The following is a 25,610-nucleotide window of genomic DNA, read 5'->3' as shown; positions in this document are numbered from 1 at the left end:
ACCAGGCACCAGGCACAAAGAGCACCCAACCTCCGTGTGCCCTCTCCTTGGGCAGCTATGGAGGTACCATGGTCTACTCACCACTTCATCCCCAAAGTCCCCATTGAAGCGCAGGGAGCTGGTCAGGTACTGGCTCTCCAGGCGACTCCTCAGCTCCTGCACCTGTTTCTTCAAGGTCTCCACTTCCTGCTGGTGGCCTGATTCAATCTGACGCAGGCGCTGTTGGATAGTGTCCGTATACACAGGCATGCCATCGTCGTCCAGGTGGCTGCGGGAAGGCTGGTCAGGGCTGCCCGTTGTAGACGGCCTCCCCGAGTGGCCGTGCAGCCACTTGTGGTGCAAGTTCCTCGAGTGTAAGTGGGCAGAGCTGCAGCTTGTGGCAGACAACTGGCGGCTCAGTGAGTCCTTGCTCCTACCAGCCTCCCCATTGGTGCAGTGCCCGTTGGGGGTGGGGTGCTTCTGCAGGGTGCTAAGCCCTAGGGGCTGCTCTAAAGCCTTATTTTCGGTCTCCAGGGCACCATTGCACACAAGCCCCTCTTTACATTCGGCTAAAGGCAAGGCACAAGGAGAACATGTGGGGCTGTGGGTGCTGCCAGGGGAAGTCCTATGTACCACAGATCCCACTTGGGGCCTCTCAGCTAGGCTCCTCTCTGAAGACTGCGGCTCCGTGGCTTGAGGAAGTATGTCCTTGCCACTGAACCAGCCACTGTTTACCAGGCAAGGTCTATGATGGCCTTCGGGCCCACTTTCTGACTTGACTTGACCTTCCATTAACATGTCCATTGAACTGTCCGTGTTTGGTCCTGTGGCCTCAAATGGGACTTGGGAGGGCAGCAGAGAACTTGACTGTGAGGTACTATAGCCAACTTTTACATCTACTGGGATTGGAAGAAATGCTTCCTCCCTATCTTCTGTGATAGCTCCTATTCGAGGCTGTTCCACAGGGACCTCGTGGGTACATTCTCCCCTGGGAGACTCCTGGAGAGAACAGGGGAGAATGCTGAGCCCACCCTGCTGCTCAGGAATACCCTGTGAGAACAGAGAAAGGCTAGTGCCTGGATGGTTTGTCAGAGCAGCATCACCCAGTTCTGGTTCTTGAGGAAGAATAATGGTTGAGCCCTCTAGGGTCTTCCCCCTGATTTCCTTTCCTAAGAGAGCCTCCTCTTCGACCTCCCGCATCTCAATGCTCCCTCTATGGGCAGGCTCCTCTATCCCACTCTCCTCTTTGGTGGCCTCTTGCAAAATGTTCTCCATCTGCCCCTCGGCCACTCCAGCTGCAACAGATAGCTCTGCGCCGCCCAGCACTTTGGTTGGCTTCCCCAGGTTGTCAGGATCGAGAGGCTCCTCCCCAGGACCAGCCAGGCTGCTCAATTCCAGTGAGCGGCGATGCTCCTGCCACTTCTCATTCAGGCTCGGGTCACTGCTGCGCCGGTTGGCTAGAGGCACTGTGTTGTCACAGGCTGTGGTCAGATTGTCAAATGATCTAGTCTTTGGTAACCTAAACAAAAGGAGGTTGAGGGAAATGAGAATCTGAGGCTGTTCAGAGGAAGTAGGAGACAATCGGACAGTTGTTTCATAACTGGGTTTGTTGCAGCTACTTAAGAAGCTACAGCATCTCTAAAGTGAGGCTCAGACTGCTAGAAAGGCAAAGTTCCTTAGATGGGCCCTTCTTCTAGTTTGCAAATTTCCTCTCAGCCTCCCATCCCATGCTCCTGCATACAAACTAACAGCAAATGCAACTTAAAAAAAAAAGCTTGGGGCACCTGGGTGGCTTAGATGGTTGGGCATCTGACTTCAGCTCAGGTCGTGATCTCATGGTTCATGGGTTTGAGCCCCGTGTCGGGCTCTGTGCTGACAGCTCAGAGCTTGGAGCCTGCTTCAGATTCTGTGTCTCCATCTCTCTCTGCCCCTCCCCCACTCACACTCTGTCTCTCTCAAAAATAAAACATTAAAAAAAATTTTTTTTAATAAATAAAAAGTTCACAATATTGCCATGTTTCTCAACAGAGCGAGCAAAGGAAAGTAAGCATTGCTGATTTTCTACTATTACAATATTTTAAATTATTTTATTACTTGACAGTCTGAATCCAATAAAGTGATTTCTCATGTGGCAAAGCCAAACTTGCCATCATCTGACATTTGCCTTTCAAGCCCAAGAAGATAAAATCATGGCAGAAAGGCAGGAGCATAGAGCAGTGGCTGCAACTCAAGCCAGAAGGTCACAAGGAACCCAAAGGATCTGCTCCATCACTAAGAAACTGCTTGGTGCATGCAACAGTACAACGTAGTGACAGGGCCCTTCAAGGAAATGAGGCTCTTATGGCCTTGTAGCCTGAAACCCTATACCTTCCCTGAGAAAACCTCAGAAATCTAAGAGAGATGTGTGGAGTCAGACAATGTCATGATCTCTGACCATGCCTTGGATGTGTCCCAACACAGAAATAACACCCACGCAGGACTTGAGGTCTTGGCATCAACCCTGGGCTCACCGGCTCAGAGGCGGATCATCAGGGCTGGTGCCAGGGGCTGGATATGGTGCACAGCTGTCGTCCACAGGCGTGGACGGGGATGGGCAGGGCAGGTACACTGCACTCCACAGCATCAGGTTACGCACGTGACATACAGGGTATAGCACCTGAGGAGAGAGCAGTGGGGATACAGGTTTAAACAACTCCTAACAAGTCTTTAGAAATGAGGGTCAAAAAGAGTCACCAAGCCAGAACACCCAACAGGTCTTGCCTTGTACCATCTGCGTTTCTTGCTTCTTGTGGGCATGAAAATCTAAAAGGATTTTTAGAAATGTATTTCTTATAAATGATTTCTTAGGATTCCCTTTACTGAATGAATGACTCTTATATTGGCTCAGTTCGTCCCCTCATCCAGTAAGTTATTCCACTGGATGATGACTGTGTTTCCTGGCACAAAAACGTGGCTTCAGAAGACACTGTCAAACCTGTTTTCTAGGATCACTTAAACTAATCATGTGAAAAGAAGGGAATTTTCTTCCTGTATTGTTACTTTCCCAGCAGGCACAGTTGAAGGAAAGAGAGAAGCAGGTAGCTTAAATCTTTTGATTGTTTAAATGTAGTGAGAAGCATATTAACAATCCAGCAAAGCAATATGACCTCTGATTAGCCTCCTTTTGACTTCTTTAGAATTTAAGATGCATTCTGACAAAAGGAACATTACCATGTATCAACACAGATGTGCAAGCCTCCTTTCCTCTGCTTAACAGAAGGTGTTCCTTTAAGGAACAAAGTCTTAAAGAGCCTGCCAGTTTTCCATGTGAGCAGAAAATCTCACACACACACACATGCTAATGTCATACACGTTTTTCTGCTGAGACAGGAGCTGCAGTGGATATCCAGTGGATGACACTGGAAGGATGCTGGGGGCCTCTTGGCAGCTCCTTCTGAGCTATGAGGGGTGTCCAGGGGTCAACTTAAGCGCCTCTTCCACTTGTTAGAACATGCTAGGAGTAAGGTAAGCTCTGACAGAGGTGCCAGAAAAGATTTGTGTCTAGAGTGACAAAGTAGAGATGTGTATTAAATCAAACCAGAAGCAGGTCAGAGCTGCACCAGGAAACAAGCCTTTATAGGGACAGATGGAAAAAAGTGGAACCAACCAACCCAAAGACAACAGTGATGCCTTTGAGAAAACAGTCACTACTGAAAAAGGCTCCCACATGTCACCATCCCCAAATTCCTTCTTCTGATCAGAGAAGAAGGGCTGAAGGATACATACGGCTTCGGACTGAGAGGAATACAGTAGGTTTTTGAAAGCCTTGTTGCCTGCCCGAAGCAGCGACCACACGGAACATGTCCGCTCCTGAGTATGCTTTTCCCCTCTCTCCTTGGCATTGTTGCACAGGAATGTTCCAAATAGGCAGGAATAGGTATGTTGCACCAGTTTCACCTGTAGGAGTCCAGAATCAAGCAATAGGGTGCGCAGTCTTTGGAGGAAGGTTAGCCCCGCTGAGCCACCCTTCCCCCACACCCCTGAGAACTCAGAATTCATACTCGTTAAGGGTGGGGAAATCACATTAAGCCACACAAGAGCTGCCTTTTCACACCACCAATCCCAGAGCGCCAACCCCAACCACCACCAATCCTGAGTCAAAAGAAACAAAGACAGATCGTCGGCACACCCATTCCTTTTGGACTTCCTGTCAACCTGGAAGTTCTAAGTTAACAGCCACACTCAAGAGCAACAGAGCATATAAACTGGGTACAGGAGCAAGTCAGTGTGCAATCCAAGGCTGAACTGAAAACTGAAAAACCCCAAACAACTTTTCACTCAACAGGTCATTAATGACATTTCTGTGGGTCCTGGACAGCAACTATCCTGCCCTCATGGAGCTGGTTCTAGTTGTGGGGAAGGGGTGACCAATGCTGTGGACCACAGTAAGGCAGGGTAAGCAGGACAGGACACATGCAGGGCAGCAGGGGAAGGAAGTGAAAGAGCAAGTGGGTATCTGAGGGGGAAATGCTCCCGGCAGAGGCAATAGCCAGCACGTCTTGAGGTGAGTGTGTGTTTGCAATTTCCAAGGAACAGGAGGCCAGTGTGACCGAAGGATACTGCACAAGGAAGGGAATGGTAGGAAATGAATGCAGACAAGAAACCGCTAGTATTGCTCTGCAGGCCACTTTAAGAACTGTGACTAAATAACTGTGCCCTAAATAAATGGAAGGACTGAGTTGCCACTTGGTTAGGTGGAAGACCTCTTGGAAGATCAGATTTGGGGGGGGAGAGATATGGAAATCAAGAATCAAGCTTTGAACAGGAAAAGTCTGAAATACCATTAGGACATCTACATGGAGATACTGAGCAGTCATAGTTGGATATGTGAGTCTGGAGTTAGTGGAGAGATCTAAGCTGAAGACATTATTATAAACGTGGGAATCATGGAGAGTAATTACAGGTATCGGACTGGATGAAATCCCCCAAGAGGCAATAAGATACAGAAGTACCTTGGAGGCTAAGCCCTGGAGCATTCCAACATTCAGCAATGGGGAGATAAGGAAGAACAGGAGACAGACCAGCTAGTGAGGCAGGGAAGAAATGAGGGACAGTATGTGCTGGGAATCAACTGAAGAAAGGGTTTCAAGACTGGTGTGATTACACAGTACCAAACAGTAAAACGAAGACAGTCTAAGATACAAACTGCCAGTTATAAAACAAGTCATGGAGATGTAATGCACAGCATGGTGACCACAGGTAGTAATACTCTATTGCATATTTGAAAGTTGCTAAGGGAGATCTTGAAAGTTCTCATCATAAGAAAAAAATGTGTGTGGTGATTGATGTTAACTACTTATTGTGATCATTTTACAATATATAAATACTGAATTATGTTGTATACCTGAAATCAATACTATGTTATATTGTCCATTATACCTCAGTTAAAAAAAATGTTCTTCACAAGATGAAACTGAGAGCTGATTAATGGATTAATATGAAGGTCACAGCTCTGGTAAACTGGTGGGGTGAACACCTGACTAGAGCGGGTTTAAGAGGAAATAGGAAAAAAGGAAAAAAAGAATTTGAGACAGTAAATGCAGAAGACTTGAGGAGCTCTACCATGAAGAAATGAAATACAGAAAATGAGACAAATAGCTGGCAAGAGATGCAAGGCTGAGAAAGGGTTTTGAGGAGATGGGAGGCACTAGGCTATGTTTATGTATTAATGGCAACAATGTAGTAGAGAGGGAAAGGCTGGCGCCATGCAGCCGAGCAGAAGACAGGCAGTGGGAGCTGGGAGGGAAGAGCTGGAACAGGGCAAGGGCAGGGAGTTCTCTGTCAAAGGAGGGGGGCAGGAAGTATGGAACACATGCAGGGGGGTTGGCAGATGGACTGGAGGGAGCAGAGGATATGCCATTCTTTTTCTTTTCTTTAAGATTTTAGCTTTAAGTAATCTCTACACTCAAGGCGGGACTCGAACTTACAACCCCAAGATCAAGAGTCATGCTCCACCGAGCCAGCCTAGCACCCCTATTATTTCTAACTACTTAGGACTTCTATCATCTATTTCTTTCCCTTCACCTGCCCTATCATCTATTTTTTTAAAAAAAATTTTTAATCTTTATTTTTGAGAGAGAGACACAGTGTGAGTAGGGGAGCAGCAGAGAGAGAGGGAGACACAGAATCTGAAGCAGGCTCCAGGCTCTGAGCTGTCAGCACAGAGCCTGAACCCACGAACCGTGAGATCATGACCTGAGCCAAAGTCAGACGCTCAACCAACTGAGCCACCCAGGCGCCCCAAACTCCATCATCTATTTTAAAAGCTAAGTTTAGGGGTGAGTGGGTGGTTCAGTCGGCTGAGTGTCCAACTTCAAGCTCAGGTCATGGTCTTGCATTTTGTGGGTTGGTGCCCCACATCAGGCTCTGCGCTGATGGTGTGAGGCCTGCTTGGGATTCTTTCTCTCTCTCCCCTTCTCTGCCTCTGCCCCACTTGCATGCTTTCTCTCAAAATAAATAATAAACTTTAAAAAATAAAACCTAAGTTTAAAATGATACAGAGACTTGGGGCACCTGGGTGGCTCAGTCAATTATGTGTCTGACTTTGGCTCATGTCATGATCTAGGGTTTGTGAGTTCGAGTCTTGCATCAGGTCAGGCTCTGGGCTGAGAGCTCAGAGCCTGCTTTGGATTCTATGTCTCTCTTTTTCTCTGTCCCTCCCCTGCCTGTACCATGTCTGTGTGTGTGTGTGTGTCTCTCTCTCAAAAATGAATAAACATTTTTAAAAATTTTTAAAAAAAACAACACAGACTTTATGCAGACCTAACACACTTGGATTCACTGAATAAACCCATACATTATTTTTAATTAAAAATAAGAGAATGGCTCCTTATTAAATTCTAAAAAGGATGTATCGTTTCATGTAAAAACTAGCTAACATTTGCATTGACATCCCCATTTTAGAAAGTCCCCAAAATGAAGAATCACAAGCCCAAACTCACAAGGAATGCTTCATTGAACTCAAAAGAGCAAGGAAATTGCCTCTGAAGCTGATGAACGCAGTCAAGCCACTGGAGAAACACCGGGCAGCGTTCGTTCAGATCATCTGAGTTCTCCCCATGACCACACCGGTCAGCAAACTTGTGTCCAAAATCCAGCCACTCCATCTCCACAAGGACCTGGAAACCCTGCAGGGAGAGACCATTTGTGCTTGTCTGTCGAGCCTGTGACAGTCCCAAGCCTGTCAGGATTAAGAGCAGCAATCCCTTTTAACAAGCTCCCAGGGGGGCGCCTGGGTGGCGCAGTCGGTTAAGCGTCCGACTTCAGCCAGGTCACGATCTCGCGGTCCGTGAGTTCGAGCCCCGCGTCAGGCTCTGGGCTGATGGCTCGGAGCCTGGAGCCTGTTTCCGATTCTGTGTCTCCCTCTCTCTCTGCCCCTCCCCCGTTCATGCTCTGTCTCTCTCTGTCCCAAAAAAAAAAAAAAAAAAAAAAAAAACAAGCTCCCAGGAAGGCCAACAGAAACACCTAACCCAGCCCCACGGCCATAAGCTCCATGGGACACAGGCTTAGGGCAATTTTCCACTTCCCTCTACTCCATTCCATAATCATCAAAAGGGTACTAAGCATTTATCTGAGCCTTTCTTGAGTCTATACTTTTTAGCCTCTTTCATTCACTATACAAAAGCCACATTTTTTTCTAATTTTTTAGTTCTGTATTTTGTGTTATACTTACAAAGAAAGTATTGTTTCTAAAATCTTTCCCCATTCCAGATTTACATCTATTTTAGGACACCTTTATGGTTTTTCTTACATCTTTAACCCAACATGTGGTTCTTTCAGAGTAGGGCTTTCTTCACAGAACACTGTAGTGATATCTGGACCCATTATTACCATAATAAGCATGCCAAGATTCTTTTACAGAAGCCCCATTTTCCGGGGGTAGCCAAAACTTTTCCAAGTAGAGTGCAAAGGAAAACACATCTGTATTCTCAATACCTTGTTATCCACAATCTGCTCCATTTTATAAAATGGCACAAGAATGATGGCAGGCACCACCATAAGTTAGCTCAAGGTAAAGGATGAAAGATTTAAAAACAAATTTCATTTTCTTTAGACTTAACCACCAAGACCAAAACTGACCATAAAACCCTCCAAGGTTTCCCCAACTTGTACTGAAGTACCAAATCCTACTCTTTGGATGCACCCACCTCTATGGTTCGGTAATAAGGATCCAGCAAGAGCTTAGCCAATGCCACAATCTGGGGAGTGCGGTCCCAGCCATCTGAGCAATGTGCTAGTACTGGCCGCTGATCACGATCCACAGCGTGCACTACCAGAAGTGCTGACTTCAGAAGCACAGACAGGTGATGGAGCCATTTTGTGCCTTCAAGAGCTGAGAGCCAACTATAAAAATAAAAACAGAAGGGGATAAGGAAGGGTGCCTGGGTGGCTCAGTCAGTTGAGCATCTGACTCCTGATTTCAGCTCAGGTCACAATCCCAGCATCATGGAATCAAGCCCCATATCAGGGCTCCATGCTGAATGTGCCACCTGCTTAAGATTCTCTTGCTCTCCCTCTGCCCCTCCCCCCATGCATGCTTGCTCTTTCAAAAAAAAAAAAAAAAAAAAAAAAAGGGAGGATGAGGAAATCCTGATTTGTATGATTTACTGCATCATGCCAAATAGCCATGAAATTAAGAAGCAATTCCCAAGGATTTTTCCCTCCAAATAAAACACTGCCAAAATAAAACAACCTCCGTCTTTACAAAGCATGTACAAAGATGAGGCCTAAGCTCTCATCTCATAAGATGAGGCCTCTATGCAATAGAGGGCAGCTTCAGAAACAGGACAATAGGAATTTTTTCCAGAAATCTTATGGCTAACTTAAGACAATTAACATTTAATATTTTTCAGTCCATGGTAGTTATATAACTCAGTACAGGAAGAGTAGTTCTGGAGTCTTCTCCTGAAGGAAATGCAGCTATTCAGACATAAAAAAACAGTAAGTACTTATATTTCATGATCAGCAACTATACCCAACAAGTTCTCAAAAACTTGTCATGTGTGTGTATACACACACATATATATACTTACACAAATAACACACATACAAATGTGTCTATAAGGAGATGTAAGCCAGATGCCACATTTAAAAATAGCACAGACAACAGCACCTGCTCCCTACACCCTAACACCAAAATCTTGAATTTCTATTGACTAAAACTGGGTTGGCCCATACTAATGACTTAAGATTCATACAAATTAGTACACTAATGGCTACATAGTATTACTGGACTTAATATAGACTGGATTCAGCAGGGATCTAGAAGAACCTTCTTTCGAAAACACCTTCAAGAGATACCTGATCCCAAGAATTACTGCTTGGGAGTAATCACAAACTTTTTTTTTTTTTTTTTTTTTTAACTATATTGACATTTTGTTCCTCGTGCATGTCATGAATTCCACTCCTTACATCCCCACCCCCCAAAAGCTCTAATTTCTCCAAAATGTGATCAGATTTGTAGTTAAGACAGCAGTCTAGCCCTTCAAACACTAAATCAAAGGAGGGAATAAATACTTCTGTCAGGGGGCTCTGAGAAGCCTTCTGCCAACACTAGGCAAGAACATGCCTACACTACACCCCACAATCAGCTAACCAGGGAGGTTCTGAGACACTCCACACTCCCTTGTTTGATTCCCAGACTGGAGCAGAAACACACAATGCCCTAGCCCTCCACGGCCTCCAACAAGGGTGGAGGGGCTTGCTTATAGCTGATCCCACCACTGCCAGGGCTTCTTTTTACCCACAAGGGAGGCTTCAGTACTGCCTTATGATTTGCTGCCAAAAAACAGGCAAAGCATTACCTTTTTCCTTAATAAAATCCCCAGACATTCCTTTTGACCAGGTATGGGCCAATTACATCTTTCTGACTCTGAGTTTAAAAAATAGCTTTTAAATAAAGAATTTTTAAATACAGATATTTGAGATGAGGTAGTGTTGATTCTATCCCTTTCATTTTATAAATAGGAAAACTGATACCCACAGTAACTTAGCCATTTGGCCAAAGTCACAGAGTCAATTAGTGGCAGATCTTGTGAGTCCTCAACCAGGCTCTTTCAGTGCCCCACCTTTGGAGATGAGAGTACTGCTAGCCGGGTTCTGTAAATGTGTAGCAGATACAAGCTGCTAATCCCCAAAGCAGAGCAGCAAACTCATTCCTTTGCTCAGGCTTTTCCCCAAGGACAACTGCTTCACCCTCTGGGCTTTTTCCAACTGTGATGAATTTAATCATTTGCTACCAGGAGTTAGTACAAGTGGTTCAGGCAGCCATTTGGCTCAATAAATCAAGGAATTCTGCAAAACTTGACGTGATCAGGAGATCTACTGGACAGAACCCAGGGAAATAGCTATGGGCTCCAACACAAAGAAAAGAGAAAATTCTGTCTTCTCTGCACCATTTTTGGCTTCCTGAAATAGTAAAACGAGGACTTTTAAATATTTATCTGTCCACATTTGTTTTACAGAGGATTCTTGCTAATTTATCTCGTATTCAATCAGTAATCAGTTCCCTTGAGAGGCGGGGGTGTTAATTCACCTATCTCACTGCAAATGCCAGCCATTCATTTTTAATAAGCAATAAAAATCTGGTAATGCTCTTAGTATGTAAGAGGAGGTAGTTTAGGAATCAGAAGGAAATGTAAAAGGAACTCCCCTAACAGAAGGTTTAAAGACAGCTTAACCCTTTTTAGAATATGATGAATAAACTTTGACTCTTCAAGGTAAAACATCCCACCCAGCTTAAGGCAGGTAAGTGTCACTGCAAGATGTCAAAAACCAAAGAATTAAAAATGAGCCAAAAACAATGTAGAAGAGAAGGAAGAGGTCCCAGGAAAAAGAAGAAGGTAGTGCTTTTCTGAGGACTGAGATCTGTTCTGTGCTCCACATCTTTAAACCTTCCAAAGGGCTAGATGTTTCTCCAGCATCTCTTTTGTGTGCTTGTGCTAACACAGAAAGCAGAATGCCTACAGGGACTGAAAGTAAAACTGAAGTGTATCAAGAAACAGAAGAAAAGACACCTCTAAACTCACTTTTCGAAAAAAGCAACACAAAATTAAAGCTAAGGCCAAGGTCTTACTTTCCCGGATCAGGCATCTGTGTGCACAGCAACCGCAGAGACTGAAAACTCCTCCGGATTGAATGAATATTTGCCATCCCCATAAACACTACTTCACAGTTCGGGTAATACTCTGCAGAGAACAACAATAAAAAGAACAAAAATATGTTAAATTTAAAGCCCACATGGCTAAATTTAAAAGTAGCAAACTGGCTATAAAACAAACCCACTATAGCTGCTGACTAATGAAACTGAAATGTTTTGATGCCTATTAGTCCAGTCCTTTATGAGAGGAAACGGTGCTTGAATTTTAGCTGTTTTTGCAAAAAGGAAGATTTGTGAAGATATGGACATAAAACAAGCTTTTTTTCTTTTTTTTTTTTTTTTTTTTTTTAAAGATCTACATCCTTCCGGGGCGCCTGGGTGGCGCAGTCGGTTGGGCGTCCGACTTCAGCCAGGTCACGATCTCGCGGTCCGTGAGTTCGAGCCCCGCGTCAGGCTCTGGGCTGATGGCTCGGAGCATGGAGCCTGTTTCCGATTCTGTGTCTCCCTCTCTCTCTGCCCCTCTCCCGTTCATGCTCTGTCTCTCTCTGTCCCAAAAATAAATAAACGTTGAAAAAAAAAAAAATAAAATAAAAAAATAAAAAAAAAAAAAGATCTACATCCTTCCATCTGACCCCAGGTTTACTTCTGGGGCCATTTCTAACTTGTAGCTCTGGAATTTCTTTGAAAAGAAGCTGGCAGAACAATGCGTTTTATGCATTCAAATTTCACCTTGGTACAACTGCTTTTAACTTCCAGTTTAAATCACATCTGAATAAGGAGCTTGGTGCCACTACTTGCTCCATCAGCACACATCTGGCACTAAAGGGATCCCTTCCTGGAGAAAGCCAGCATTCAAATAGTAGGGATGCTACAGGTCAGGACGGAGGTGCTTTGCTAGAATTCAGTATTTGCTGCTTCAATTCCCACCTCAGGTTTTCTATGTAGAAGCCATGTGGGAGTTTCCTGTGAGGTCAGTAATGAGTAAACCCACTGTCAAAGGCAACAAAAAGCTTTCAGAAGGCTGAGAAATTGAGCCACTTAAAGAAGCAACTTGCAAACATGAACAGGCCTTACTTACTACAGGGGAGGACTTACTTTTTTTTAATTTATTTATTTTTAATCACTTAAAGGTTGGGAAAATAACCGATTATTTGGTTTCAATGCACCTCATCCTCTGTTTCTTCCCTGAAAATAAACTACAGCGTTAAGAATCCAAACAGTTCTGGCTCTCTCAAGACAGCTGAGGAACACGGTTTGCCATTCATTTCAAAATGAGAACTAAGACCCAACTGGGCATGAGCTGAGCTCACAAGAACAGTGTTATGGGATAGAGCACTGTACACCTCACCTGGGCATTCACAGCCTCCTCCTTTGGCTCGGTTTGCCACCGCTGCTGCATAGGAGCGTGCATCCAAGATCAAAAGCTTCTGCGGTTGGATGGCTAAACTTTCTGCTCCCGAAGCATTGGACAGAGAAGAATCTAGGAACATCAGGAGTGGGGATGAAAACTGAATGAACCCATCTCTCCCAGAATTGTACAAAATAAGAACCAAAAACACCTGTTATAATAACAAACAAAACCTCAATTAAGTGAAACCCACCTAACAAGAACGCTTGATATACAGGACTTCTTCCTATAACCTCCTTTATCTCATTTCTACATGTGTACTCCTTTAATGAAGGCTGGTGTCTCCTGCTATGGTCTGGAGACACTCCAGGTCCCCTATCGCGTATATACTCCATTCTTGTCACAGTGACAAGAAAGACAACCAACACTCTAGTCCTAGTAAGCCAAGTCTTAAAGAGTCTTCTGGTTCTTTGTCAAGATGTGTGACTCCTCAAATAATCCTATCAATTAAAGCTTCGCCTGCTCTCTCCTATGAAACAGATTCTATGTCTTACAAGGAGAAGGCCATTTCAAGAAAAAGTTCTCACAAGACACTATAAAAATTGCTGCCATTGGTCTAGGGAGCATCTTACCAAACTCCACATCGGAAAGGTCTCCTGCATTTGGAAAGTCTCGAGAACTGTTCCTAGTTGACAGCTTGCTGCCACTTGATCGGGAATCAGAGGCACAAGCTTTGGCTACTGACTGCACCAGATGCTCATCATCAGCATTTCGCCAGCCCCACCAGCTGACCTCCGGCTGTCCACAGCGGGCAATGACAGCTCCGTTGCTCTGGTGCCTGCACAAGCAACAAGAAACAACAACTATACCCATCTCAGTGGTCCCATTCAGATGCTCTGTGCTCAAAAAGTAAGGTAGTAGATTTAAAATTTTTTTTTTTTTTTTAATTTTTTTTTCAACGTTTTTTATTTATTTTTGGGACAGAGAGAGACAGAGCATGAGCGGGGGAGGGTCAGAGAGAGGGAGACACAGAATCAGAAACAGGCTCTGAGCCATCAGCCCAGAGCCCGACGTGGGGCTCGAACTCACAGACCGCAAGATCGTGACCTGGCTGAAGTCGGACGCTTAACCGACTGCGCCACCCAGGCGCCCCTAAAATTTTTTTTTTTTAATGTTTATTTATTTTTGAGACAGAGAGAGACACAGCATGAATGGGGGAGGGGCAGAGAGAGAGGGAGACACAGAATCCGAAGCAGGCTCCAGGCTCTGAGCCATCAGCCCAGAGCCCGACGCGGGGCTCGAACTTGCGGACCGCGAGATCGTGACCTGAGCTGAAGTCGGACGCTTAACCGACTGAGCCACCCAGGCGCCCCGGTAGTAGATTTTAAATGCATTAATGAAGAGCGTGAATACAGATAAGTGAAACTGATGTAAAGTTAGCTTCAAGTCATCTAAGGGCAGAAATCTTCTATAGCAACAGGAACAAACAACAAAACCTATCTGGATCTTTCTCAAATACTGTACTATTTTAGAAACCTTTGTAGAGTTACCAACAAAATAATAAACGTGTTCTCTTAGAAAAAACAAATTAATATGCATAAAGTAAATGTTTGACTTAAAATTTATTTTTGGAAAATCAGGTAAGAAATAATCTACAAATACTACACTAATTCTGCTACTCAATAATGAAACACTAATCTCTCCTTTTTAATACTGCCCCTGAAAATCCTGGCATAACAGATGTTGAAACAGGAAAATTTGTTTTCACACCAACTTCTGAGGGCCCCACTGCAGCAACTGTGCACTTATGGTTGGCTTTGGAGATTCTTTTCAAAACAAGATCCCACCTTTGGGACTCAAACACTTACCTGACCCACAGTGGACTACTCTACAAAATCCCCTGAGATTTCATGACTCATAAACTGCTCTTATTATAGGCAGATAGCTCAGTGAGCTATACTCCAACAGATTCTTTCTTAAGACCAGAAATCTTACTCAAAAGTCTACTTCAAAATGCTATTAAAACCCAGTATTTTCCTCGTTAGGAATTTAGGTGATTTTAGCAATTAAAAAGTTATAAAAGTAAGATTTGGCAATCAAAAGGTACAAAGTTCCAATAAATGCTATACCATGGATGAACCTGGAGTATGTTATGCTAAGTGAAAGAAGTTAGTCACAAAAGTTCACATATGGTATGATTCTGTTTATTAGAAGTGTCCAGAATAGGCAAATCTATAGTGGCAAAGTAGATTACTAGCAACCTGGGCTAGGGGGCTTGGGGAGGGAGGGAATAAAGAGTGACTACTAATGGATCTGGAGTTTCTTTCTGAGGTGGTAACGGTGTACTAAAACTGACTGTAGTGATGGTTACACAACTCTGTGAATACGCAAAAAAAAAAAAAAAATCAAACTGAACGCATTAAAAGGGTGAACTGTATGTGACAATCTTAAAGTGGTTTTCAAAAAGTTATAAAAGTAATCCTTTGATTAGAAAACTAAGAAGAGTAATAAGTTAGTAAGCAAAAAAATTAAATGTCTCCCAATCCTATATCCTGGGGGGAACTATCAATTTCTTACCTCCCATTAAAATCTAAACACATACACATGCATGCACACACATAACACATATTTAACATACAGACGGATGTAAATAAAACATACTATTGAATCTATGTGACACCTTCAAGGAACAATGTAAGAAAGATTTTTGTTATTAATCCTAAAGCTCATGAACAGCCAATTAAATTTGGCAATGACCAAATTCCATTGGAACCATCAGTTTGCTTGTAGTTTTTAGATCCTCCCTCACAGAGAGAGACAAGGAAACAACTTGTATATTGCCAATATGCTCAACCGGCTCACCTGCTGAAAGGAGCCCAACTGGAAATAGAACCTCACTAATCCCTAAAATACCAACTAGCATATATAATAGGCACTGATAACAACTGAGCCGAATGATGCCAAACCTTCACAAAAGAGGCTGGCAGGGCCTTTCCTGAGCATCCTCTTTCTCTGCAATGCTTCCCAACAGTGCCCAAGAGGAACACAAGATGGCACTCTTCAGCTTGGATCTTGGGTTTTAAGGGTAATGGTACTTTACAGCTAGACTGCAACTGAGCTGTTGCACTAAGCAGTTTTCTGCAGTCTTCTAAAATGCTTCAGACCACATGATCAAGAACTAAAGCAATACAGCTAAAAATCACTAAAGAATATTTCTACCATTTTAACAAAAAATCAGGAAAAAGTATAAAAATTAAGATATCCAAATGGATGAGTCCCCTACTGAACACAGAGGCTTCAATTTTATATAGAAACACGTACATATTTAAACTATCCCTAAGTTAGTGTTGGGCAAGCTCTCTAAATGACTAGAAATTTCTAATAACCACTCTGCACGAAGAGGGGGAACTGTGATTTGCACTACAGATGGATGCCCTTTGCACCATCTCTGTCTTCAGTGATCAATCCAATTAAACACTGTCTCATCACAGTGGGGAAAAAACACAAATCAGGCGCTGGTTCAGCGTGGTGCTGTCAGGTAACTTCTGCTAGCAACCTCAGGAATCATTACTGCAGTCTATAGACAACTAAATTCCATAAATGTATGCTGGTTTCGGAAGTATCTTGCCACTTGGGCTGGCAAAGCAGAGAGTGGCAGAGTATCTCCAGAACATTATTCAACATACCCCTGACAAAGCTCCCCAATAATTTAACAACCCAGTTAGGGAAAATACAAGACACATTTTCCAAAACAGAGGCTAGTTCCTAGAAGCCTGATTTTATGTAACTATACTAAGGAACTGTCATTTGTAATGCTTTGAGAGATTTTCTCAGAGAAATTGGAAATAAAAAATTTCATTTATATATACTCTATGGTCTCTAGAAAGGATTGGGAAAAAAACCCTATGGTTTGTGCCCTCTAGAATAAATTTTAGAAGGGAAGAAAGGTTTCCCATGTTTATTCTAAAAAGTTTGTCTTTAATGGGGCGCCTGGGTGGCGCAGTCGGTTAAGCGTCCGACTTCAGCCAGGTCACGATCTTGCGGTCCGTGAGTTCGAGCCCCGCATCAGGCTCTGGGCTGATGGCTCGGAGCCTGGAGCCTGTTTCCGATTCTGTGTCTCCCTCTCTCTCTGCCCCTCCCCCGTTCATGCTCTGTCTCTCTCTGTCCCAAAAATAAAATAAAAAAATAAATAAATAAATAAATAAAAAAAAGTTTGTCTTTAATGCGCACTTACAGGCCTCTCTACCAACAATTCACCTAAAGCCCGGTGACAGTTCTTCACCCTCATTCTCAAAGTCAACAAACCCTACAAATGCCAGGGCTGCTGATCTAACACAGCTGTTGGCCACAGAGCAGCAGCTGGCTGCTTTCCCTATTTGAGCTGGGCCCATCACTGATAAGATGCAAATCCTTTCAGCTCTCCCTGCTCTGTAATTCCTGTGTCATCCCTGCCACTTGAGTGATAGGTAAATTTGGTGACCTGTTTTTCTAGGGGTGTTTGAAAACAACAGTGATGAAAATTGAGATTGAAAATTTAACAGATTCTACTGGGCCAGAAACAAATACTTCTTCATCTCTATTCAGGATGGCCATCATAATCTGCCATCAGTGGACTACATGAACAAGCTGGTTACCTCAGTGGAAATTCCACAAGGAGATAAATCCCTTCCTATACAAACTCAATATTTCAATGGAATGCCTCCTGGCATGAAAGAGTCTCTAACTAAGCCCCACTGGTTTGGCCCAAATTCAAGGAAAGCCCGAAAAGTCTGCAAACTGGGAAAATGAAATAGAGAATGTAAATACTACAAAGAGATGACATGTGAAACAGTTTCAAAATAAGAGGGAATGCTTTCTTAAAATCTTAACATGAGTCCTTGAGAACTGAGCTCCTCAATGAATTATAAAAGCAACCCCCAGGAATACAACCTACTCTGCTGAGAGAAGCCCAGTATATACAGATTCATTTAGGAGGCACAGGATACCTGTAAACTAAGAACATCACTCCCACTTTACTAATTAGGAACAGGCTGAGGCCAGTTAGGCAATTTATTTTAAGTGCCTTAGCAAGGAGTATTAGTGAAAAGACCTGAACTCCAAAAACTCTGCTCGTTCACACTACCATCCCCCTTCTAGACTTGCTCCCTTGGCTCTCAAGCCTTTCATCTCTGAGATCTTCTACCTGGCAAAGCCCTAGCCTTCCTCTTCAAATGCTCCCTCTTAAAGCAGAACTCTTTCATGTGTTGAAGTTTCAACCACAAAGACTATCGCAAATGACTCAATTCTATACTCCCAATTCTCACTTTCTGGAACTCACCTCTCTCAATCCAAAAGCCAACATCTGAAGCTAAATGCTGAATATTAAGCATATTATCTTCCATAGAATGTCAGAAGTATATTTAAAATAGCAAGACAAGCCACTTTTCTATTAAAATTTTCTTATCAAATAAACCATCAGCAAGTGTGCTGGATGCAGTAAACACTGGTGTGTCACTGTAAGAGTGGATTTTACAATAAGGTAGCACAGAACTGCCTGGAAAGTTCTCTGAACCCTTGTCTCCCTTCCCAGGTTAGCAACAGCAGAGGCAGCACACCTCATGCAGTGGAGAGTAACACCAGACCAAGATGGGCCTGGCCAGGCTTACTTACCTGTAGACAACAGCAGGGATGCGCTTCCAGGACCTGAAGCTTGCTACACTCTCTAGTTCTTTATCAGTGATCCAGGCAGGCACTATGAGCTCCTGTGGATAGCTACCACATAGCCTAATGAGAAAGGTGAGAAAGAGGGAGTGGGGGAAGAAGACAGAGAGAAAGAAGGAGAAACACTAGGTGAACCAGAGTTAAGGATGTTGATTAAGCTACCCCACAACCAGTTGAAAAATAAGGAGCTTTACTTGAGTCTTGGCCTATTCAGCAGAATCAGTTGCCTTGAGTGTTTACTTATATATATATATCATGTGACACTATCATGGCCTGTTCTACCTCCTGCTGCCTTTGAGAATCTGTTGATCTTAACATCAGTAATATATAAGGGGAGTTGACAGTTACTCCACTGTAACTTTCTGTTGTTTAAAAAAACACATAGATAATTTCTAACCATACAAAGTAAATGCCCAATCTAACTACAGAAGGAAAGTCTATCACCTCTACCAGACTCTCACTCTTTCAGGCTTCTATCAAAGAGAAACATGTGAAGAAGGACAAGAGCCCACAACTTCAAGTTTCCAGAGACCTTACAGGATTATTAATGTATTCTTTGATGTGTCCTAATTATAGGTAACAGGGGCAGACATGGGTATGCAGAAACAGTACCACAGGACAGGCCACCTGCATACATAATCACAGCCCCACTGATGCAAGTTAGTAATGTGAATGAGCTGTTCATCACAATTTCTATAAAACATACTTCAGAATTATTCTCAGGGGGGAAAAAAAGCTCTGTTTTCATTAAGAAGCAGCCAGTAGCTTCATGCTAGTCAAGCTGGTGCCCTAAAAAGCAGTTATTCCTGATAGGTATTTCACTTACAGGACAATGTCCCTCTATGGGTACTTCAATATTCCTTTTCAGTAGTAAAGGCAAGAGGACTTTTAATCCAAATCCTAAAATATACAAATTCCTCCTTCTCCTGCACCACTCCCCTGCCCTAGCCTTATGCATTAAGGGAAAAGGCAGAGAACACAAAGTAGCTTAAGAATTGGGAGTTTTGATCATTCAGCACTTAATATCTCCTCCATCTTGTTCTCAATTTCCAGAAGATTAAATATCAGGAATTTAAAAGTCACTAAACCAACAGAATATCTATGACCAGGAGTAGCTCTACAAACTTAACACTTTCCCATAAACTCCTAAAAACAACCAGGACATGGTGACCATAGTTAATGTGCTAACCATGAGTTTTGTTCTTTTGTCTTATTTCTTTTGTCTTGTTTAAAACTTAAGACTAAATTTAGCTCTCCTTCTTTGTAGTAGGAAGAACTTTTCAATGTCCTAAAGACTGGTTCTGAGGTAGAAACAGTGGACTCAAAGACAAAAGTTGATTTTTAAAACCAACACTGAATAGGGATTTTGAAAACCAACTGGCTTTTGAACTCATTTTTTTCCCAACAAGCTTAGCTTAATTCAGTTTTCTGACTTCACCCAATATTCTGATCATTGTATTCCTTGTCCTGTAAGTATTACACTATCTAGTAGTCACCTCTTTAGCAAACACTAGCTGTTCACATGTAAATAAGCAGTTTCCAGCATAGGAAATATGAGTTACACATGAGCAAAGCCTGTGTAGGCTTTGTAGTCTCAGGCTCTCTGAGGCCTCTCCTCCAGTCTCCACCTCCATTCTCTGCTTTATCTTGTGATGGAGACCAGGCAAAGGTACGACAGACCTAAAGCTCCCATTTTTTTCATAACACCCCAAGGTTCTTAATTCCTTAGGCAAGGTCCATGTTAAAAGCTACATACAGTAATTAGCTGTAGTTTTTCCAATTAAAAATGAAATGCTCTGATGGCTACCCACAAACAGACCAGGAAAATAGCCATCATGATTTGAGACAACTCAAAAAACGGAAAGATTAATGCCTCCAACTGCTAGAGGGAATCCTAAGAGAAGAATATTAATTTAAATCTCTTGAACAATCTTCTTTTGTTTTATAGAAATCTGGATCACCAAAATCATAGTAGTTAACTGCCCTCCCCCACACCAAAGTACTTACACCTTTTAAGGAAACAGGTAATGGGAAATATTTAATGATTATATTAATGATTAAATGATCAAAGCTATGAAGTTAGAAAGAATAGTACTTAACGTCTATTTCATAGAATCTGGAGTAAAATTTGTCATAAAAATTCCCTGCTGAGTGTTTTATCACCGCTTGTGAGATCACTGATTCTATCTCCAAAGTGAGGTCAATTGGTGATGAGAACAATGGAAACTGCTGGCCTACCCGTGAACACAATACTGCCCAGGAAATGCATGCACCAGGAAGAACAGAGGCCTGGAGGGGATGGAAAAGAAGTTTCCAGCTAGAATCCTATTAAGGATCACTTTTCCACTCCAGTGAGAGCAATGGGAACAGAAGGCTCAAGAAGTACTCTGAAGACCCTGCAGTGAGATGTAATAAATCTCTATTGAAAGAAAATGTCTAAGTTCACATGTTCCGCCACATGAGAATTGGGGTATCTGCAAAGGCACTGGCTATGAAACACAGTCCACAGGGTCCCATACAACTCACTTATACTTCTCATTGATATTGGAAATCCTCCAGGCGTTGTTCATATCAAAACCCATCCGCTCCACTTCGTTTTTAAATCTTGACGTTACATGCTCCCCTAGGGGCCAAGGACAGCAGAAAGAAATGAATACCATTTTGCAAAACAGGTAGAATAAAAGCATAGCTACCCTGCTAGTTATTATATAAAGAAAATATAGATTAGTTTTAGTTTAAAACTACAGTTTTAGTTTTAAATATATTTAGTTTTAGTTTACAAATTCCCTACCAGGACAAGGCTGTATACAAAGGAATGAGGAAATTAAATTTTTTAATTGAAGTATAGCTAACATACAATTTACATTAGTTTCAGGTGTAAGACATAGTGCTTCAACAACTACATACATTATGAAATGCTCACCGTAAGTACAGGTACCATCTTTCACCATACAAAGTTATTATAGTATTACTGACTGAACCCTATTCTGCTAGTGGAAGTTTATACCTCTTAATCCCCTTCACCTATTTTGCCCATCCCCTACACACCTCCCCTCTGGCAACCACCAGTTTGTTCTCGGTATTTATGAGTCTGTATCTGTTTTTTCGTTTGTTCATTTGTTTTTTAGATCCTACATATAAGTGAAATCATATGGTATTTGTCTATCTCTGTCTTATTTCACTTAGCATAATAACTTCTAGGTTCCTCCATGATGTCACAAATGCCAAATTTTCTTTTTTTTAATGGCCCATTATCCCTGTGTATGGAATGTTACACACATATACCACATCTTCTTTATCCATTCATCTACTGACAAATGCTTAGGCTGTTTCCACATCTTCAAATTTTGATCAAGAATCAGGTTATCTCAGGGCACCTGGGTGGCTCAGTTGGTTAGGTGTCAGACTTCACCTCAGGTCATAATCTCGCAGGTCAGGTGGGTTTGAGCCCCACATCGGGCTCTGTGCTGACCGCTCAGAGCCTGGAGCCTGCTTCAGATTCTGTGTCTCTCTCTTCCCCTCCTCTGTTAGTGCTCTGTCTCTCTCAAGAATAAACATTAAAAAAAAATTTTTTTTTTTTAAAGAATTAGGTTATCTCATCTAATCACTACTACCTACTCTGAGTGGTTATCACTGAGTTCATTTTACACAGGATAAAACTGAGACTGAGAGAGGTTATTATGGCAAGTCTGTCCGGTCCCAAAACCCAGTCCTTGTCACTACACTGGCTACTTTCCTAGGTCCACACTCACAGTATACATAAAAAATAATACCAAGTTCATCAAGAATAGTAATATAGATCTACAACTCATCAGAAAGACTAAGGGCCAGATCTCAAAACTTAGGTTTTCTGGAGTTTAAGATAGTGCACATAATATAGCATTAGGTTAACACTCTCTCAACAGGGTCTACTAATCAAACATTAATATTTCTACAGTGAAATGCATGGATAATTCACACTAAATGAGATAAGTCAAGCTTCATTTCAGCTCAGACCAGGTCAAGCCACCAAATAAGATAAGAAAAATCTTTTTATTTTCAGAGCCTTATAGATTATAGAATTTTAGAGATCACAAAACTATAATAACTCCCAGTACCTAGGAATCTCAGGAAACACCATACTACTAACTAAAGTGCTGACCACCTGTAAGAACATTCACCCAAACAAGTATAACCTGCCCACATTTGCCCTAATGAAACTGGTTTTCTCTTCCTAAAGACAGTGAGCTACAAAGGCAGAAATGAACCTAACATAAAAGTCATTAAATCTGAAATAACCTTCTTCCTTGAAAACACACAGAGTCCTAGGGCAGTAAAACAAACAAAGAACGATTAAGCAGTATCTCTAATATGTAGTGTTATAGGTAGTAAAGTAAATGCTGGTAGGGGCTAGGAGAAACAACAATAACAAAAGCACAAAGCAGATTGCTTTGGTGATCAAAGTATAAAGCTTTGCTCTCCCTGGGAGTGGAGCTTCAGAACAGCAAACACCAATTACTTGAATGAAGGACAATTCTATAAAACTACTTCCTATTTAAACTGCTTTTCTTGAGTTTAAACTAGGTATTATACATTTCCTGAAGGAGAGCTATAAAAAGATGAGGTGCAGAGATGCAGGAAGAAATAATCAGCTGAATGCATCCCATTCTGGAAAAATTTTAGAAATGATGTGGGCTTTGAAATAGGAAAAAAGCTATCCAAATTGGGGTGCCATCTGTCTACAAATTGCAAGGAATAGTGACCATCAAGAATATTAGACAGTCTTTCACTTATAATCCCAATCTAAAAACTGTAAAACTGTAACAATTTCCAAGTTCATTCATTAATGAGATTTTTCCCACCTCCGTACAGCTCCAAGTCTTTGCAAAAGGTTAAAAGTACTTTAATGATTGTTAACATTAGTACCTCCATCTTAGTGTAAGCACATAGCTACTTTAAAATAATCACTGGCAAAATCACCACCAGCATCACCACCACTGGTAATTTATCACACAGAACTGTTGCCCAAAGAAAAGCTTACAACCATCATCAGGAGCATGAAGTTCTGAGCGACAAAGAAATATATACTGCCTAGCAAGCATAAAGCATTTGTTATTCAAGTTCCTTGAGAAAAAAGACTTTTAATTACCTTTGTATCCTCTAAAACACTAACTTCCTAACTTTGAAAATGACCATCACAATTGAATTATGTTTTATATCATAATCGAACATAACATGTTTATTTTGAAGAGTTTCACAAAACTGTACCTACCATTACTATGTGTGACTCATTTTGGTATTTTCTATCCTAAGTGTTTCATTTTGTATTTCATTTCTTAAAACTTTGATTTCATGACCCATAAGTGCATAACAACTAACAGTTGAAAAGTAATGCTTTAAAAAAAAATCTAGCAATGGGATGCCTTGGTGGCTCACAGTCGGTTAAGTGTCCGACTTCGGCTCAGGTCAGGATCTCATGGTTCATGGGTTCAAGCCCCGCATCAGGCTCTGTGCTGACAGCTCAGAGTCTCGAGCCTGCTTCAGATTCTGTCTGTGTCTCTCTCTCTGCCCCTCCCCTGCTCATGCTCTCTCTCTCTCAAAAATAAACATTAAAAAAATATATATGTATTTTTTTAATATAGGAGACCTTAAATACATGAGTAATTCAACTGGCTTTTGCCAAATTGTGTTAGAAGTTCCCTTATGTTTATTCAGCCAGAAAAATGAATGCCAAGCACATCTCTTTGCTGATTTCTCTTAAGAATTTCTAAGAATTCTCATGTTTCCACAATACTAGATATACTATAATCCATTTTAAATATTACGGTTGTAAGTTTCTTGTTCTTTTTTGAGGAGAGACGGCGCACATGGGGGAGAGGGGCAGAGAGAGAAAGAGAATCTTTTTTTTTTTTTTTTTTTAATGTGTATTCATCTTGAGAGAGCAAGTGCACACTAGTAAGGGGAAGGGCAAAGAGAGAGGGAGAGAGAGAATTCCAAGCAGGGTCCTCACTGTCAGTGCAGAGCCCAGTGTGAGGCTTAATCCCATGACCCATGAGATCATGAGTTGAGCTGAAACCAAGAGTAGGACGCTTAACAGACCAAGCCACCCAGTTGCCCCTGGTTATAAGTTTTTTGTTTTGCTTTATATTTCCATTTCAACCCTGTCTGCCCTCCCCCAATCTCAAATGAGATGTGTCCTTTTTTAATATTTAGTTATTTCTTGTACAACAAATGCAAACAGTCCAGCAATTCTTATTTTAGTGGGAATGAAAACCTTTTTAAAGCAATGAGCCCCTCTAACATAACCAGTGTCAAGAGGCAGTCTAAAAAATTTTCCCCCCAAAAAATCTAGCTCCCTGGGTGATCCTGAGTATTCGAATCCACAATTATAGACAGCTTAAAGGCCTGTGATAGAAGAGCCAGACCTCTACCCAGGATGTAAGGGAAAAAGAACAGCACCAGAGTCAGGGAAGGTGAGAACCAGCCCTTCCAGATTTTCAAATATAGGAGGAATATAGTGGTGAGCATAGCTGCCTTCCAAATATAGGAGGAATCATTCTTTTCTATGAACAAAGGTCCCAGTACAGTCATCTAAATGTATGCTTACTGGACTGCATTCAAATATGTAAGACAGACTCTGCTGGCAGGGGCTTTTGCTTTATAGGAAACAGGCAGCTGCACAACAGTGTAAGACCCAGAGTCCTATGCTGTTCATGGTTAAACAAAATGCTTAATGGGCATTTCACAGAAGAGAGGTCAGAAAGGTGGGGCTGATGCTACTAAACTAACAAATGAATTGCCCAATCATCTGTCAGGACTCCTGCCTAATGCTCAAGTACAGAACTATCACCAAGAAGGCTGCTACAATGAAGAAAAGAAAACTGAGCATGTGGGAGAGAAGCTTTAAGCTTTTAATCCATTCCTTTTTTAGAGTCTGCAATGGTCTAAGAGCGGAGTCAACAGTCTTGCAAAAAGGCTTTTGCAAGTTTCACAGGTAAACTTCCAATAACAATGTTGAGACTTCTTCCAAAGCTGACTAAGACTCAGAGCTTTGGCTGCAATGTGGCTTGCTTAACTATAACAGCTTCAACAGTCAGAAACTAAGATTTATATAAATACAAGGTAATGATGCAATTTTCCCATTTCCCTCCTCCCTGACACATTCTACTCTTAACAGGCTAGGCAGAGAAGAATCCATAAAAGGCCTTATTAACTACTAAAAGACTAAATAATAACTTCAACCCTTCATAGTCCATGCTTATGATCTCATGTGTTGGAGCAGATTATACAAAGGCATTACTTTGAAATATCTCAAGTGCTGTCTCACCCTAAAGATGACTTAGAAGAATGTGGTTGTCTGGTATGCTCATATTTGGTGAGTAATGTTGTAGCCACCATCAACACTCAACAATATTGGGTGGAGACAGAAGAACCAGGTCGACTGGCTTTAAAAATGCCACCACGGGG

The 25,610-nt window shown here is 42.1% G+C and overlaps 1 protein-coding gene across 14 annotated transcripts in view; it reads right to left on the bottom strand.

The window, feature by feature from the left end:
* MTMR3 (myotubularin related protein 3) overlaps window positions 1–25,610 on the bottom strand; it is a 151,927-nt gene that overhangs the window by 9,355 nt on the left and 116,962 nt on the right. For all 14 annotated transcript variants that reach the window (XM_058690761.1, XM_058690763.1, XM_058690758.1 and 11 more), the window contains 10 exons: window positions 20,691–20,787; window positions 18,114–18,227; window positions 13,097–13,302; window positions 12,465–12,596; window positions 11,093–11,204; window positions 8,166–8,361; window positions 6,960–7,145; window positions 3,745–3,915; window positions 2,490–2,635; window positions 82–1,498 (listed from right to left, as the gene is read on the bottom strand). In XM_058690761.1, the coding sequence (XP_058546744.1) occupies window positions 82–1,498; window positions 2,490–2,635; window positions 3,745–3,915; window positions 6,960–7,145; window positions 8,166–8,361; window positions 11,093–11,204; window positions 12,465–12,596; window positions 13,097–13,302; window positions 18,114–18,227; window positions 20,691–20,787 (2,777 nt within the window). The remainder of the gene's footprint in view (window positions 1–81; window positions 1,499–2,489; window positions 2,636–3,744; window positions 3,916–6,959; window positions 7,146–8,165; window positions 8,362–11,092; window positions 11,205–12,464; window positions 12,597–13,096; window positions 13,303–18,113; window positions 18,228–20,690; window positions 20,788–25,610) is intronic.

This window comes from Neofelis nebulosa, chromosome 11 (genome assembly GCF_028018385.1).
Source record: "Neofelis nebulosa isolate mNeoNeb1 chromosome 11, mNeoNeb1.pri, whole genome shotgun sequence".
NCBI lineage: Eukaryota > Metazoa > Chordata > Mammalia > Carnivora > Felidae > Neofelis > Neofelis nebulosa.
Note: the sequence above shows the minus strand (reverse complement) of the source record. Positions and strands in the feature narration are given on the sequence as shown.